Here is a 15,670-nt window from a genome sequence, read left to right as displayed (position 1 = left end):
ATAAAAATGAAAACAAAATTATGAAAGCCTTGCCTTTAATCCTGTGGTTGACTTGCAGATTGGAAGGATGGCAACACTTACTTATTTGGATGAGGGAGCTGGGAAATAGTACCCAGCCTAATGTCACTTTAGGAACCGTAATAATTTCATATTTTCCCCATAAGTCAGAGATTGATTTATGATTATTTTTGAAAAGCATCGTAAGATCGGATGGACTTCTGTTGAGACCACCTTAATTTGGAGACTGCCTGTACTGCAGTATGGCATTCTTTCACTGCTTGAGGCAGCTGTTATTATTTTGGTTTTCTAAAAAAATAATCCCCCCTGCAGAGGGGTAGTAATGTTAGTGCACCTCTCATTAGATTAATGTAGCTTTTACTCATTATTACTTAAGGTTCTTTGCAGTGTCCCTGCAACCCTTTTCATTCCTTTTACTAAAATTCCATTCATATTCTCTTTGTATTACTTTACACACACACTCCTAACAATAGTTTCAACATTATTTTCAACGTTGAATGGCCTCAGAGGTCCAAATTCAAATAGATCTACCACTTGTCAAAGGATAAATCATACTTTTAAATCTGTTCTTATCACTTTATTGTTTTAATTCCCAAGAAAATACAGTGCAAGTCCTCAGTGCTTAACATGTACTCTGATATGCCAGCGTTTACCAAAATAAAGGAAGCAATAAAATAGAAAATGAGAAGCAATATGCCACACTATCTAGTCATTGTGTGTCCCTTTGGTAATCTTGAATGATTCTGAAGGTACATAATATGTCTTCATTCCCATTTTTACAATTTATGAATTTGTTTACATCCTAACAGTACAAATATATCTAAAAGGCACTTGATAAGGAAGAAGACAGGATGGATATTTTAGTGAATACTACATATTCCATTTGAATTGCTGACACTAATTACACTTATGTTGCAGCTTTTGGCAATCGAGATTTGCAGGTCGAAATAGCATGGCTGTGAACGTGTCTTTCCATATATCTACACTATTGCAACTAAGGTCTTCTAAAAAAAGATTAACAGTTGCTCACTTAAATTAAGAGCTGAAATCTTTTTAATTTGAAACTAACTTTTGCTTCTTATCATTAGGTACCTAACTATTACATGATGTTCAGAATTGTTATATTCTTTATGTTCAGCTTTCAGTATTTCAATAATGCCTTTGGGGTTAAAATGTACCCTCTTTCTACCATGAAAAAATAAAAAAAAGTGGCAAGCATGATTAATTAAGGTACCATAAATTCATAACATGTACCCTCTCACAGGGTATGTGGTTTAAAGGACTCATATGTATATGTATGCATCTTTCCATTGGGGAACCTTTTCTTATGAATGAATATTCAAAAGCAAAAATAAATCTTGAAGCTGCTTTGACCATAATGTGGCTTAATTGTTTCACACAAACAGTTGTAAACAACAAAAAAGTACCAAATGGATATTTATCCATATTTGATTATGTATATTTATAAATAATTAAGGGTATTACAGTTCACCATGTATGATTTTGTATGGTGGAGAAGGTGGTTGTTAGAATAGAAAATAGCATGGCTGAAGTTCATGTGAAAATTGACATTTGATGGAATGTGCATTTGTAAAATACACTAAGATCGTTTATAGCGGATTCCAGGGGACTGTCGTCTCCAATTTGTTAGTCATCATTTGTTATAAAAGGAGATACTTGAAATTATTAGATTACCTCCCTTGTTTTGAAACGGAATGAAATCCAGACGATAAGAGTATCAATCCTTCTAGGTGTATCAATAATTCTAATAGTATATTTCAATGAGTCATTGCTAGCTTGAGAACTAGATTAGTTATCTTAATGTTTTCAAACAAAATTAAAGTTGTTTTATCTATATTTATACCTTTAAATAAGAAAGTAACACAGTACTTTAATCTGCTTCACTGAGACAACAGTTGTTTGATGATTGTTTAACAATCTCTTTGTTACAACAGGTTATTTTTTTACTAATAAAACTATCACCAGGATGTACAAAATAGTACATTATAAACCTGATTTCATAATAAAACTTTCAAGCCTGTATGTCATAAGCGAACTTTTTCTGCATCATTAAAATTAGATTTTACTGAAACTACTCATAACTTACTGGCTAATGGATGTACATTTTTAAGATTTTTGTCCAGATTTTCACACGGTTTCCTTTTCCTTTTGAAAAAACATTTTGACTACTACTGATATTGATCTCGACAACAACCATTGATATTTTCCACTGATTTAAGAAAGTCTTATAGTTATAATGCTTTACACTTTACTTTGCAACAATATGATGAATATATTGAAGATTATTTACTGAGATTAACTGAATGTCTTAGCAGCCAACAGGACAAAGTCTCGTACATAATTATTGCGTTGAGTTAGATTTTAATTTACTTAAGCAGATTTACTATTAAGCCCTCCATTTCTCAAGTATTTTGCTCATACCACTTTCCTGGTAGGCTGACCAAAAACTCCAAAAGTTATTTGGCATCAATATTCCCAGAGAAGAAAACAATATCTGATAACATAATGATTATCATACAAGTGTTTGGACTGCCTGTTTTAAAGTTCATATCAATGCCATTTTCAAAGTTCATGATATTACAAGTGCCATTTCTTACAGGCAAAGAATACCGTTGCATGTTGTCAGTTGATTATGTGTACGTAGGTGTTCTAACTATTATTGTTGACGATGGCAACAAGTAGCTTACCATAATCACCGCCTGTGTCTTCCTTGATGGCTTCAGCCATATCTATGTCAAAAAGTTCGTTATACTTCTTGCGGATGTCAGCTAAGTCAATCTGTTGTGGAGAAACAAAGATTACAGGTTTGTCAAGAAAGGGTTTGATACATGAAGGTAAGTATAGAACAAGGTCTTCCAAGGGAAGGCATCCTTTGAGGAGGGTTTCTAGCCTCTTCCCTAGGGATACCTTCCCAGAGGTGCAACAGCACCCCTAGCAGGAAGGCCATCCTCCAAGGCTGCCTGGGAAGGAGGCAGGGTTCCTGTAGGAGGCCAAGTCTTCCTGGAGAAGGCACCGCTGAAGGAAAGTATCCTACCCTGCCCCCAGGGACACTTTTGCAGATGAAGCTAGGGCACCCTAGGACCTCCTCTGGGAGCTGCATCCCTAGGAGGAAGGAAAGGTTCCTACCAGACTAGGAAGCATTCCCAGTGAAGTGGTTCTTCAGGTCCTGCCTTAGGATGCCTTCCCAGAGGGATCTAGGGCACCCCTTTTGGGAATGTCCTCCTTTGGGGCTACCTTCCTACTAAGCTGCCAAGCATTTTTGGAGGAGGTCTTCATATACAGATGGGAGGACAAGATCTCCTAGGGAAGGGATCCTTTGAGGACCCATCTATAAGACACGACACTACTTACGAACATTCAGAGATCCAAACAAATGTGAACGCAAGTTAAAATTGTGTTTGGTGAGAAACCACTGTATTATCATAGCAATTTATTTAGGTTTTATGTATCATATTAATAAAGTAATGCAGTACACTATAAAATACAGAACTGTGTATACAGTGTACAGCACTATATTGTGTAATAGGATGAAACATACAGGACTGCATTGTGTTTTAGGATGAAAAAACTGTATTGACTGAACTACATTATGCTGTACTAAACAGGCATGAAGACTAACTCGCGAACAATTCAAGGTACAAATAGCCGTTCGGAAAACGTAACTCATTCGTATTTTTGGTAGATTATGTATGTATATTCAAATGGACTCACCTCTGACCGTGTCACAAGGATTCGAATAAGTGTCTTGTCATCAGTCCCAGCTCCGTCCAGAGCCTGTTGGATTCGAGTTGCGTAGAAGGCCAAAGGATCCTTAACTCGCTGGACTGAAGAGAGATTACGACAAGTAAGTAAATGGAGAGGAAATGAATTTGTTAAACTGGTTTTAAGCACAGATTGGGTGGGAGAGTAAGACAGATAAATTAGGAAATGAATTTGTTCAACTTTTTTATTACAGAGTGGAGGGTGAGACCAGTAGATGGGAGAGGAAGTGAATTTGTTAGTGTATGAGTTAGTGCAGAATAGGTGAAAGAAGAGTAGACTGAAGAATGTAATGGTGATAAGAGGAGTTAATGGAAGAATAGCTGATCATTAGGCCTAATTCTTGTAAGAGAAGGTTATAGATTTTTTGCATCGGAATTTGGTCGACTGTAACTTCATCCATTCTCTCTCTCTCTCTCTCTCTCACTTACCTATTGCAAGCAGGCCATTTTTCATATCCCCTTCGAATTCAGAGGATATGGCATTTTCAATTGAGTCCTGGGAGATGTTCTCGTACGCCAAGAAAATTTCTTGCAGCTGAGGGTAACTCCTGGTGTTCAGTATATTAATAAATTCCGAAACCTCAGATTCACTGTTCAGACCAATCCCTGCATCATATAAGTCCTGGAAAGAAGAGGAAAAGAGCTGAAGGATTACCAACCTGCTTCCTTTCTCTCTCTCTCTCTCTCTCTCTCTCTCTCTCTCTCTCTACAAAGACATCTCGCTATACATTCTTTATAAAAAGTCTGAGTTTATATGAAGGCCTATATGTTAAGGTACCAACCAGTGACTGGAATGATTAAAATGCTGCTTTTGGACTTTGTAGAGCAAGAAGTGGGAAATAATCTGACAGTTATTGACAACTGTTTCAGAAGAGCCTTTAAAATTTTCATAGAATTCTCTTGAACAGAATCAATATGTGTTGCTCCGTTTACCTGAGCATCCTTACGAGCGCTGACAGCATCTTTCGTCTGGTCCTCGTCCCTTCCTGCGGCCACGAGACTCCTCATGAGACTCTGGAAATCTCCACTTAACTCAGACTCCAGGTCGTCATCCAGGCTCCTGCCGTGGGCTACAAGAAAGTTTTGGTGATAAGTTGACAATATTTTGGCAGATCTGAAAGTCTACATAAAACATGTTGGTGAATTATCATACACATCACAAACAAGTCGAATACAGTTCAGTGACTTGTAGGTGTTCCTAACCGGTGTTTGGCACAGTCATCCAGCATTGGCCAAAGTTTCATTTGTCACTGACAGCTGTTGAATTGTTTTCAGCATGTTTGTGATGTGTATGCAACAATTTTCTAACATTCGGGAGTCTATGAAGTGAATTTACACCCTCACTGCAAGAATGTATGAGAGAATGCATGAACCTTTAAGAAACTAAAGATGGGAAAAGAATATCAAAAGAGAAGTAAAGTAATGTCAACATCAACTACGTGAGGTGACTATAATTCATTACCAGAAAGGAAGTCATTGATACCATCACCACTGCTGCTATCTGTGCTTCTGATATTATTACCTCGGCATCTGCTGTTACAGCCTTCACCACTACGACAAGTGGTGACGGTACAACATACCTTCCTCGTAGTAATAGCAGAGACTTTGCAGTTCTTCGGGTGTCTTGCAGCAGAGGATGTCCACCAACACATTTTCGTCAGTTCCAACCCCCTGGGAGAACATTTGTTATTACTAACAGCGGAAACCAGCAAGATTTGACAGCTACAGAAAGTTTTTTTGGGCAGACAAGTGAGGCCAATTTGCTCTAAGAGGAAATTTCTTACCTCTATACACTAAACTGGAAATTTTTGCACAACTCCAAGGGAAATACTATTTTTCACCGAGAGAATGCTGCACGGTATAAATCAGTAGGACATATACATATAGATAGTCCATATTGTTTTAATATTATTTTATGGCTTTGTTATGAAATTTTGCTGTTATTATCCCGATTATCGACTCAGGATTTGAGAGTCGTGTTTTCATGAGACAAAAACATGGCTATGAAACTCTCTTTTGGAATGAAATTAAATTTATTAATTGACAGGAAGTATTGATATATCTTTTTAGTTAATGGAAAAAATAAAATGTTTTTAACTGAAATTTAGAAACTGACTATTTAGTCAGAAATATAATAAAGGCTATAAAATGACAGGAAATATAGAAATATGTTTTTAAACTATAAGAAAGGAAGTTAAGACGAATACTTATGACAGTAACTGAAGAAAAATCATTTCAAGTGAGAGGAATGTCACAAACGATTTAAAGTAATGAAATGCTCCTTTAGATGATGTGAGAATAAGAATTATGCTTTTAAGTGACAAAAAATGGAGATATATATTTAATGTGGCATTAGAGTTTATTCATCCTTTGGTGGAGACACCAGGCTTGTATAGCAGAGAAATATTTTGTGCATAGTTGTTCTCCCTGTTTAAAAAAAAATGTTACTGCCACTTTCAGCTAACCAGGACTTTTAATGAAGGCGTAAGTATATCATAAGAATGGTGACAAGCCAATAGAGGGAGTGTAATTTTGTGAACACAGTCCTTTAGTGATTTAAATATGAAGCATATGGAAACCCTGATTATCCACTTATAACGGTTGAATCATTGCTCAAGGAGATGACTGGATTATTGCCAAAAGATATATTTGTAATGGAGAAAAGATCAGAAATTAAACAGGGTTTTAACTGGTGACTAATGAAAAATAAAAGTGAAAATAAACTCTCTTTTCAACATATAATGGAAACTTGGCTTTTTACAACTGACAACCTGGTGCATTATACTAAACGGACATGAAAAATGGAAAGATGAGAGAAAGGAAGCAGAAAAATGGAAAGAGACAAAGGAAGCGAATATTTACATCACTCTCAGCCACATCAAGGAAGAGACATCAGACTAACTCACGTCAAAGGCATCTTTGAGACTCGAGGTAAGGAATTCATTGGGTGAGATCATCATGGCTACGACTGCCTCTTCGAAGTGACCGCCGAGTTCGTCTTTTAGGTCGTCCAGTAAGTCCTTCAGGAGAAGACTAAAGATTAAACAAAGAACATATCCAGAGTTATTGAAAAGTCTGGGTTAAGAAATCCAGCTATGTAGAGACGTCTGTATTTTTCTGTGACTATTAGTACCTCTTTCTAATGAACACCATAATATGCTTTGGAAGTTTGAATTTCAAGTCAATGTCCCCTACAGTTGGCTTTTTCTATATAAATAGGGCTCATCTTCTGAATAATAATAATAATAGTCTTCATAGTCTTCAGGTTCTTTCAGTTATCAAAAAAGTACCTTGGCTGATGAGCAAGTCATTTGCAGAAAGTGAAAAGCCACTGAAGGCTAAACAAAATACTATATAAGCATCTGTACATATATCTTAATTCTGACTGACTGAATTTACAAAATTCAGGCTGTCCAGCCAAGCAAGCGCTTTGGGTCACTTTCGACCATTCAGCTCTTAAGGCAGTGAAAAGAGGGTGTTGGAGTGGATGGACAGCAAGATCTTAAAGAGATTCAGAAAATAAAGGTGATGAAGTACAAGGATTTAAAGGTGGAACTGGGAGGAAAACCCACAACTGCATCAAGAGGTAACAGTTGTCATTATTATGTTATTTATTTATTTTTCATTTTGGTCTTATCACAGTCCTCCAGTTCGACTGGGTGGTATTTATAGTTTGGGGTTCCGGTTTGCATCCTGTCTCCCTAAGGAGTCCATCACTTTTCTTACTGCGTACGCTGTTTCTAGGAGCACAAACTTCTGCATGAGTCCTGGAGCTACTTCAGCCTCTAGTTTTTCCAGATTCCTTCTCAGGGATCTTGGGATCATGCCTAGTGCTTTTATGATTATGGGTACAATTTCTACTGGCATATCCCTTATTATTATTATTATTATTATTATTATTATTATTATTATTATTATTATTATTATTATTATTATTATTATTATTATTATTATTCAGAACGAACCTATTCATATGGAACAGGCCCACAGGGCTCATGGGCTTGAATTTCTAGCTTCTAAAGAATATTAAGGTAGACTGGATCAGGGCATGGTGTAGTCAGTGGGGCATGAGGCTGAATACTCAATTAGCAGTTCTCGTACAGATTTCCCACCCCATCCTCCCCCTGAGTTGGATGGAACTTTGGTAATTAAGTCTGAAGCTTTAATTGTTCTATGAAGGTGAAAATTTTGACTCACATCTAACTTTTGAGAGACACCTAATGGAAGTTTCAGCAAATGCCACACGAAAGTTAGGTATTGCTTGCTAGGCCTAAACTATTTTCAGTTCTATTCAAACCAACACAGAAATGTCAGTCATTTATACCTGGCCAAACATCTCCTTGTACTTCTCCTGAATTTCCGTCCTCTGAAGGTTGTTGTGGCTGACCAGGAGCCTGATGATGGCGTTCTCGTCTGTCCCGATGCCTTTCATGGCTTTCTTGAACTGCTTGCATGCCAGCTCGATGTCGAAGTCTGCCTTGGGGACAATGGTGCCCTGGAAAAAAAAATGGTCCGCAGAGTATGTTAGGGTATCTTTGGTGAAAAAAAAAAATGGTCCGCAGAGTATGTTAGGGCATCTTTGGTGAAGTAAGAAGGTCAGCCTTAGCACTAGTGGCTATGGAACAGAATAGAGTAGAATATGGAATATAGGCCAAAGACCAGACACTGAGACCTATGAGGTCATTCAGTACTGAAACGGAAATTTATAGTGGGAAGGTTGGAGAGGTATAACAGGGGGAAAACCTTGCAGTTGCACTAGGAAGGTCTGATGGTTGAAAGAGAATATTAACGGATGTACAGTAAAAGTAATGAAAGAGATTACAACTAGGGGGCTGAAGGAATGCTGCAAAGACCTTTGAGTAATGCCTACAGTGCACCACGTGAGATGCTTTGATGGCTATGGCATTTGTTCAAAGGGTTGATCAAGCAAGGGAGTAGGAATTGAATCTTGCAATTGAAAGTGGACAGACTGAGTGAATAGAAAGAACAGACATTGATAGCTGAGAAATTACCCAAGTAATTATATTACAATATGTTTTGTATTTTGGCTCAAGACTGAGAATTAAGAGAAGAGACATATTTTAGAATGTATTGTGGCTGCAGACGAAGTAGAGATGGAACACACGAACAAACACACATATATACATGACTGTACTCCTGATAAGCTGTTATTCAGCTCAGGTTTCGTATGTATGAACGTCAGTACACTCGGAAATTAGGCCAAGTCTGTTGGAACAGAATGACAGTTAGTCTAAAATCTCCGTGACTGAATGGTTGGACGTGTGCTAAACTGGCCTTCTTTTTTATTGCTAGAAAATGTGGGTTTAGAGAGTGGAATTCTCGTTCTAACAGAGAGGTTTCTGTGTTCCTCAGTTCTTATATATATATATATATATATATATATATATATATATATATATATATATATATATATATATATATCCTTAAATCCACGGTAGAAAGGAAAGTAAAACAGGGTCTTGTTCCAAGTCAATGTTTCATTTTCCTTTCTATCGTGGATTTGAGGATATTCTCAAGTACGGTTCCTTCGTGCTACATTGGATACACACACACACACACACACACACACACACACACACACACACACACATATATATATATATATATATATATATATATATATATACATTATATAATAATATCTGTACGTAGTAACATGTCAGCACATTTCATATATAACAAAACTATATATATATTCTCGGCGCCATTTGACACGGGATCAGGGCGAGCCCAACAATTTGTCGTGACGGAAATAATAGTTTCACACCGAATAACGATCATGTATTGATTTCGACAGTGTCTCCCAGTCGCCATTTCACACACACACACACACACACACACACACACACACACACACAGAAAAAATTGTATTCCGTGAGTAAGTTCTCCTGTATTGTGTATGATGAATCAGTAACCATAGTAAACATGTAAACATTCCATTTAGTGTTTATTGGTGTCAACCTTCTGACTCTCCTTTACCTGTGTGTGTAACCTTCTGACTCTCCCTTTGCCCGTGGGTGTGTACTACACTTTGTGTACGCATTCTTGAGTGTACTACACGTTTTACCTTTCTGTTCTTATGAGGAGATTTGGTACATTTGAACTTTGTGTACGTGTTTGTGTACTCTCTAACTTTACATGCTCTTGGTGAATGTGTTGTACATGTGTTTGTGGGTGATTTAAACTTCGTGTATGTGTCTGTGTACTCTCTAACCTTGCATGCTGTATGGCTGTGTTTGTGGGCGTGGGCGTGAACAATCTAACTACCTTTGTAAGTAACTGTGTGCACCCAAACTTTGCCTGTATCAATGAGTTTGTATAGTCTAACCTTGCATGTACTTGTGATAGTGTACAGAATAATTTAGAGTGTACATTTGTGGGTATGTATCCTTTGTGTGTAGGTATATACGAATTCAAGGGTGTCATTAATCTAAATTTGAATACATCTGACTGTGAGTATACCTTGCAAGTATCCTTGTCAGTGTGAAGAATAATCATAAACTAACTTCGAATGTGTTCGTACGTCTCCGTAAATTGTCAGTTTCTTTTCTTGAGTTTTTTTTTTTTTTTCGCAAATTTGGCAACACTGCTGTTTTCTGCGTTTCGTAGAATTCTGGAGAACATTTAGTCACTTCTTTAATTTGGCTGTAAAAACTTAGTGGTTTGGAATTTTTTCGAATTTAGCTAACCCAAATTATTTGTGCACTTCGTAGAATTCCCGGTTTCTTAGTCATGCCCCTAGATTAGGTTAGCTTATGCTGTTTCCGCTTTTCCAGGGAAGGTTCCGATACTCGGTTACAGTTTCGGGAATATGCTCCTGAGAACTCGGCTTTTTCCTCTCTCTAATTCGGCCGTAAAACTTATTGGTTTGGTGTCTCCAATGCTAGTATTGACTAACACTATCAATGATGACTTTTAATCCTTCGGCTGTGCATTGTACATATACGTAACAGTTTATATATTATTTGTAAAATAAGGCTATAATGAATTTCAAAAATGCGTGGAATTTCTTCTTAGAAAGACATTTATTTTTTTACCTCTGGAATATCTTTTAAAAAACGCCATTTTTTCAGACGAATTTCCAATTCATAGACGTTGCTGTTTATAGACGCTTATAGGTAATGCTTACGGACGAACTGACGCGCCATTATTCATCACATTCATAAATATACACGGAAATATACACAAATTATTCTCAGGACGGCTGAATATTTCCCGGAGTAAAGGTCCGATTACTGCCTTCAGGAATGACTTGTAAGTCAACGCTTACGATGTATTTAATTATAAGGCAACTTTGTGACTTGCATGAGAGGAGAGAGAGAGAGAGGGGGGGGGGGGAGGGTGGAGGCGGGCAGAATTATATTGACTTAATGGTACTTTGTGACGACAGAGAGAGAGAGAGAGAATATGAACGGAGGCACAGTAAAGGGAATGGAAGGGTTTCCAGCTTAGGGCCAAAGTGACTCCTCAAAGAACCTCAAGTAATGCCCACAGTGCATCACGTGAGGTGCACCGATGGCATTACCCACTCCTTAATTAAGCGAACTGAAACAAAAATATTCCTCAGTATAAAAAAATGGATAAATGCAGAGCAGCGAAAAAAAACTCATTACTCGATGAAATACGAGGTCATTGACCTCGCTGCTGCAGTGTTGGTGTCAATCAAGTCGAGAAAGTAATTTATAGGCAATTGCTTAAAAAGGCATTCGAATATCGGGAAATGCAGGTCGCACCTGCGTAGATTCAGGGGATTACAGAATGCTTTGGACTCGTAACTTCCACCAGGTTTTTATATAGTCAGGTCGCGTGAGTCACGACGAATAAATGTTCTTTTTCGTTTTCGTGTCTCCAGGTCTTCTTCTTTGTTTTGCAGGTTTGAGCTTTTAGGATAAAAAAATAATAAGTTTGGCGAGTTTCTTCCTAGTATAGATTTTTATAGAATAGAATACGGGAGGGTTATGTACAGTGTAATGTAACCAGATAGAAAGGAAACTATTAAATTAAAAAAATTATTATTATTATTTTGGGGGTGGGTGGATGGGCGAAGAAGACCATCTTTGAAACAAATTCTGTTGAACAGAATGGCAGAATTCAGTGAATTAATCTTATATATTATCTAATAAGAAAAATAGAAAAGGTAATGTATAAGATTTAATTCGCTGAAGTCTGCCACTTTATTCAACAGTATTATTATTATTATTATTATTATTATTATTATTATTATTATTATTATTATTATTAATTATTATTCAGAAGACGAACGCTATTTGTATGAGTTCGAATAAGGGTAGTTGAGCTTAGAAGAATTGGTCACCATATTGAATTTGTTCTCTCAGTAGGGGGTTAGGACCATCAGTGCACTTCATGCGGCGCACTGTAGGCGTTACTTAGGTCCTTAGGGCCCCTAGCTACAACTCCTTTCATCCCTTTTACTGTATCTCCGTTCATATTCTCTTCCTTCGATCTTTACTTTCCACCCTCTCTTGATAGTCGATTCATAGTGTAACTGCTTTGAGGTTTTCCTCCTGTTACGCCTTTCAAACCTTTTTTTACTCTTAGTTTGTCTTAAATTTGGTATTCCATTCCACTGGACTTGTTTTCGTTGTCACAGTGACAAAAGAATATTATATACTTCAAAGTAACCTGTGCAAGGATGGAGTAACTCTTACTATAGTAGATTCACATCACCCTAGCATCTAATGTCTAGGCCGGTCCCTTACGACGCTCCTGATTGGCTGTTGATAAGCCAATGACAGGGCTGGCAACTCTCAGTCTCTCTCGAGAATTCACTCATGCAGTATGTATGTTCCATCTCTCCTCCTGAGGGATACGTCTTTCAGGAGAGGTGAAACATATATCCTGCCTATGTGAACTCTCGAGAGAGACTGAGAGTTTTCACCCCTGTGATTGGCTTGTCAACAGCCAATCAGGAGCGTCGTAAGGGGCTGGCCTAAACATCAAATACACGGTTGATGTGAATCTACTATAGCAAATAATTATAATCTACATAATAAAACGAATATTAAATTTTCTGGGTAAAGTTCATTGTTAACACACTGTTGTCGTGCTATCTCACAAAACATTGGGAACGAATGTTCGAAAATACTGAATATAAATAACAAAGAAAGAATTAATAAAACTTCATAATCACAAAGTTTACTTCCTAGAAATGAACTCGCTATTGTTTGGAAGACCCGAAGAAATCAATATACCAGATTTCACATTATAATGCAATCTAATTTTATGGTTGAAACTGTACCTCCCCACCCACTCCCCCCTCCCCACCTCCCTACCTTAATGACCTGTCCCCAGCACGCAAGCTCGTAAGGTCACATGGTGATTGCGTCACAGAGGTCAGTTGGGGGTTCCCCCTAATGAGGTAGAAATGGTGGAATCCAGTCAGATGTAGTACTAAGGACTTTCCAGGAATCTGTACGACTCCTGGAAAGTCCTTAGCACCACATTTTCTGTCACAGTTTACCACGTAGGGTTACAGCTTGGTGGTTGCATCACTTCTGCTGAATCTATTTTCCTTTTTATCTTTCCCTGTGTGTGCTCATATTCTCATGCAATGATACTGCTTTGCAGAGCAAATGCCTTGTGTACATAGCATAGCTTAACATCAGACTTCCTCTTTCCCTACCGTTTTAAGAAGACCATTATATGTTTTGCTAAGTTTACTGTATTTTATAATGAACCATTATTTTCTGTGACTCTGCACTGCCAACAGAGCTTCAGTGGCTATCTGTCCCCTCACTGAACCTATGGTACTTAAGCAGGCTTTTTTTTTTTAACTGAATTTTATTTGTTTATTATCTACTTTATGCTTTCCCGCCGAGTGACAGAGTTTCCACGAGAGAGAGAGAGAGAGAGAGAGAGAGAGAGAGAGAGAGAGAGAGAGAGAGAGAGAGAGAAATCTTTGGTGTAACATTTCATACGATCTGACTAATTCACACCAGGAGACATATTAAACATGAAATGTCTCATATATGTTACAATTTCGTCAGAAATTTTAAACAAATTAAATCCAACATAAGCTTAAAAAACTATTTAAACCATAAAACCTCTTTAAGATACTAAAAACATACTTTAAAAGTACATTTTAGTAAAATATAATCACTTCTGCCAAAATGGCGCAACACCGCTTCTAGCTTTAAAAAAGGGGAGAGCCATTTAATCAAACTCCGGTGAATCAAATAGCTCAGTTCAGTTTGAATGAGTACCTTTAAATACTTCTCGGAGAATAATGGTTTAAAACACCCCCCTACCCACATTGAATTGCGTGAGGCAGCGGGCACCTGCATCTTCTGGACCTCTTCAGGGCTTTTAAATCGCATTTGGTGTTCACTGTAACGGGGGCTTTTGGTTGGCGGGAGTTTAAATGCCGTTTTTCTGTGTTTTAGGCGCGAAAAAATAACTATTTTAGGCCGATGTGATTTCGTTATTGATTTTTTTTATTTGATTTAAGAAGTCGAATATATTCTTTCGTCTCTGTGTTATTATTTCAAGGTATACTATTGCGAAAGTTTATTTGTAACTTCGTTAAATATATATATTTTCGTAGCAACACAGGATATTAGACGCTGCATAAAAAGAAGAAAAAAAATTAGACCGATGTGATATCCTTATTGATTTTTTATATAATTTAAGAAGTAGAATGAATATCTTCTTTTGTCTCCATTTTATTATTTTAAAGTATGTTATTGCGAAAATGTATTTATAATTTCGTTAAATATCTATTTTCGTAGCAACACAAGATATTAGCCGTTTTTCTGTGTTTGAGGGGGCGAAAAAATAACTATTTTAGGCCGATGTGTCTTCGTTATTGATTTTTTTAATGTAATTTAAGAAGTAGGATATCTTCTTTCGTCTCTATTTTATTATTTTAAAGTATTTTATTGCGAAAATGTATTTGTAACTTCGTTAAATATATATTTCCTTAGCAACACAGGATATTAGACGCTGCATAAAAAAAATTAGGCCGATATGATTTTATTGATTTTTTATGTAATTTAAGAAGTACAATATCTTCTTTCGTCTCTATTTTATTATTTTAAAGTACATTATTGCGAAAATTTATTTGTAACTTCGTTAAAAACAAATTTTCCTAGCAACACAGGATATTAGAATCTGCATCCAAGTGCGGCAAACGGAAAGAATTTCGGCAGGTGGTCCTTGTTTCTCTCTGTCCGCTCCCCATTCGAAGGTGTCAGTCGATAACCTGGACCGCACGAACCCTCAAATTATGGCTCGGCACAAAACGAACTGCTGTTTGTGACATGAAGACATTGTCCGGTGGGACACGAAAGTGTGTTTTTGGGTCATGTATGTATACGTTCGTCTTGATGAGAGACGCCTTATGAAGAAAAGGTTTCTTCATTGCAATAGCAGTACTGACATTTATAATTACACGTTATTATTATTATTATTATTATTATTATTATTATTATTATTATTATTATTATTATTATTATTATTATTATTATTGTTAAAAATAATGGCAGAATTAACAATAATGATAATAATAATAATGATAATAATAATAATAACAATATTATTATTATTATTATTATTATTATTATTATTATTTTTTTTTTTTTGCTCTATCACAGTCCTCCAATTCGACTGGGTGGTATTTATAGTGTGGGGTTCCGGGTTGCATCCTGCCTCCTTAGGAGTCCATCACTTTTCTTACTATGTGTGCCGTTTCTAGGATCACACTCTTCTGCATGAGTCCTGGAGTTACTTCAGCCTCTAGTTTTTCTAGATTCCTTTTCAGGGATCTTGGGATCGTGCCTAGTGCTCCTATGATTATGGGTACGATTTCCACTGGCATATCCCAATATCCT

General features: G+C 36.9%; 1 protein-coding gene across 1 annotated transcript in view; it reads right to left on the bottom strand.

The window, feature by feature from the left end:
• Positions 1 to 580: 580 nt before the first annotated feature.
• Positions 581 to 15,670, bottom strand: part of LOC135218324 (annexin-B12-like) — a 27,745-nt gene continuing 12,655 nt past the window's right edge. Inside the window, exons 2-8 of the mRNA XM_064254553.1 lie at positions 8,125 to 8,295; positions 6,707 to 6,820; positions 5,381 to 5,471; positions 4,734 to 4,870; positions 4,230 to 4,422; positions 3,751 to 3,863; positions 581 to 2,817 (exon numbers count right to left, since the gene is read on the bottom strand). Of these exons, the coding sequence (XP_064110623.1) occupies positions 2,689 to 2,817; positions 3,751 to 3,863; positions 4,230 to 4,422; positions 4,734 to 4,870; positions 5,381 to 5,471; positions 6,707 to 6,820; positions 8,125 to 8,295 (948 nt within the window). The 3' untranslated portion in view covers positions 581 to 2,688. The remainder of the gene's footprint in view (positions 2,818 to 3,750; positions 3,864 to 4,229; positions 4,423 to 4,733; positions 4,871 to 5,380; positions 5,472 to 6,706; positions 6,821 to 8,124; positions 8,296 to 15,670) is intronic.

Source organism: Macrobrachium nipponense, chromosome 9 (genome assembly GCF_015104395.2).
Source record: "Macrobrachium nipponense isolate FS-2020 chromosome 9, ASM1510439v2, whole genome shotgun sequence".
Lineage (NCBI taxonomy): Eukaryota > Metazoa > Arthropoda > Malacostraca > Decapoda > Palaemonidae > Macrobrachium > Macrobrachium nipponense.
This window is presented reverse-complemented; position numbering and strand designations above follow the sequence as displayed.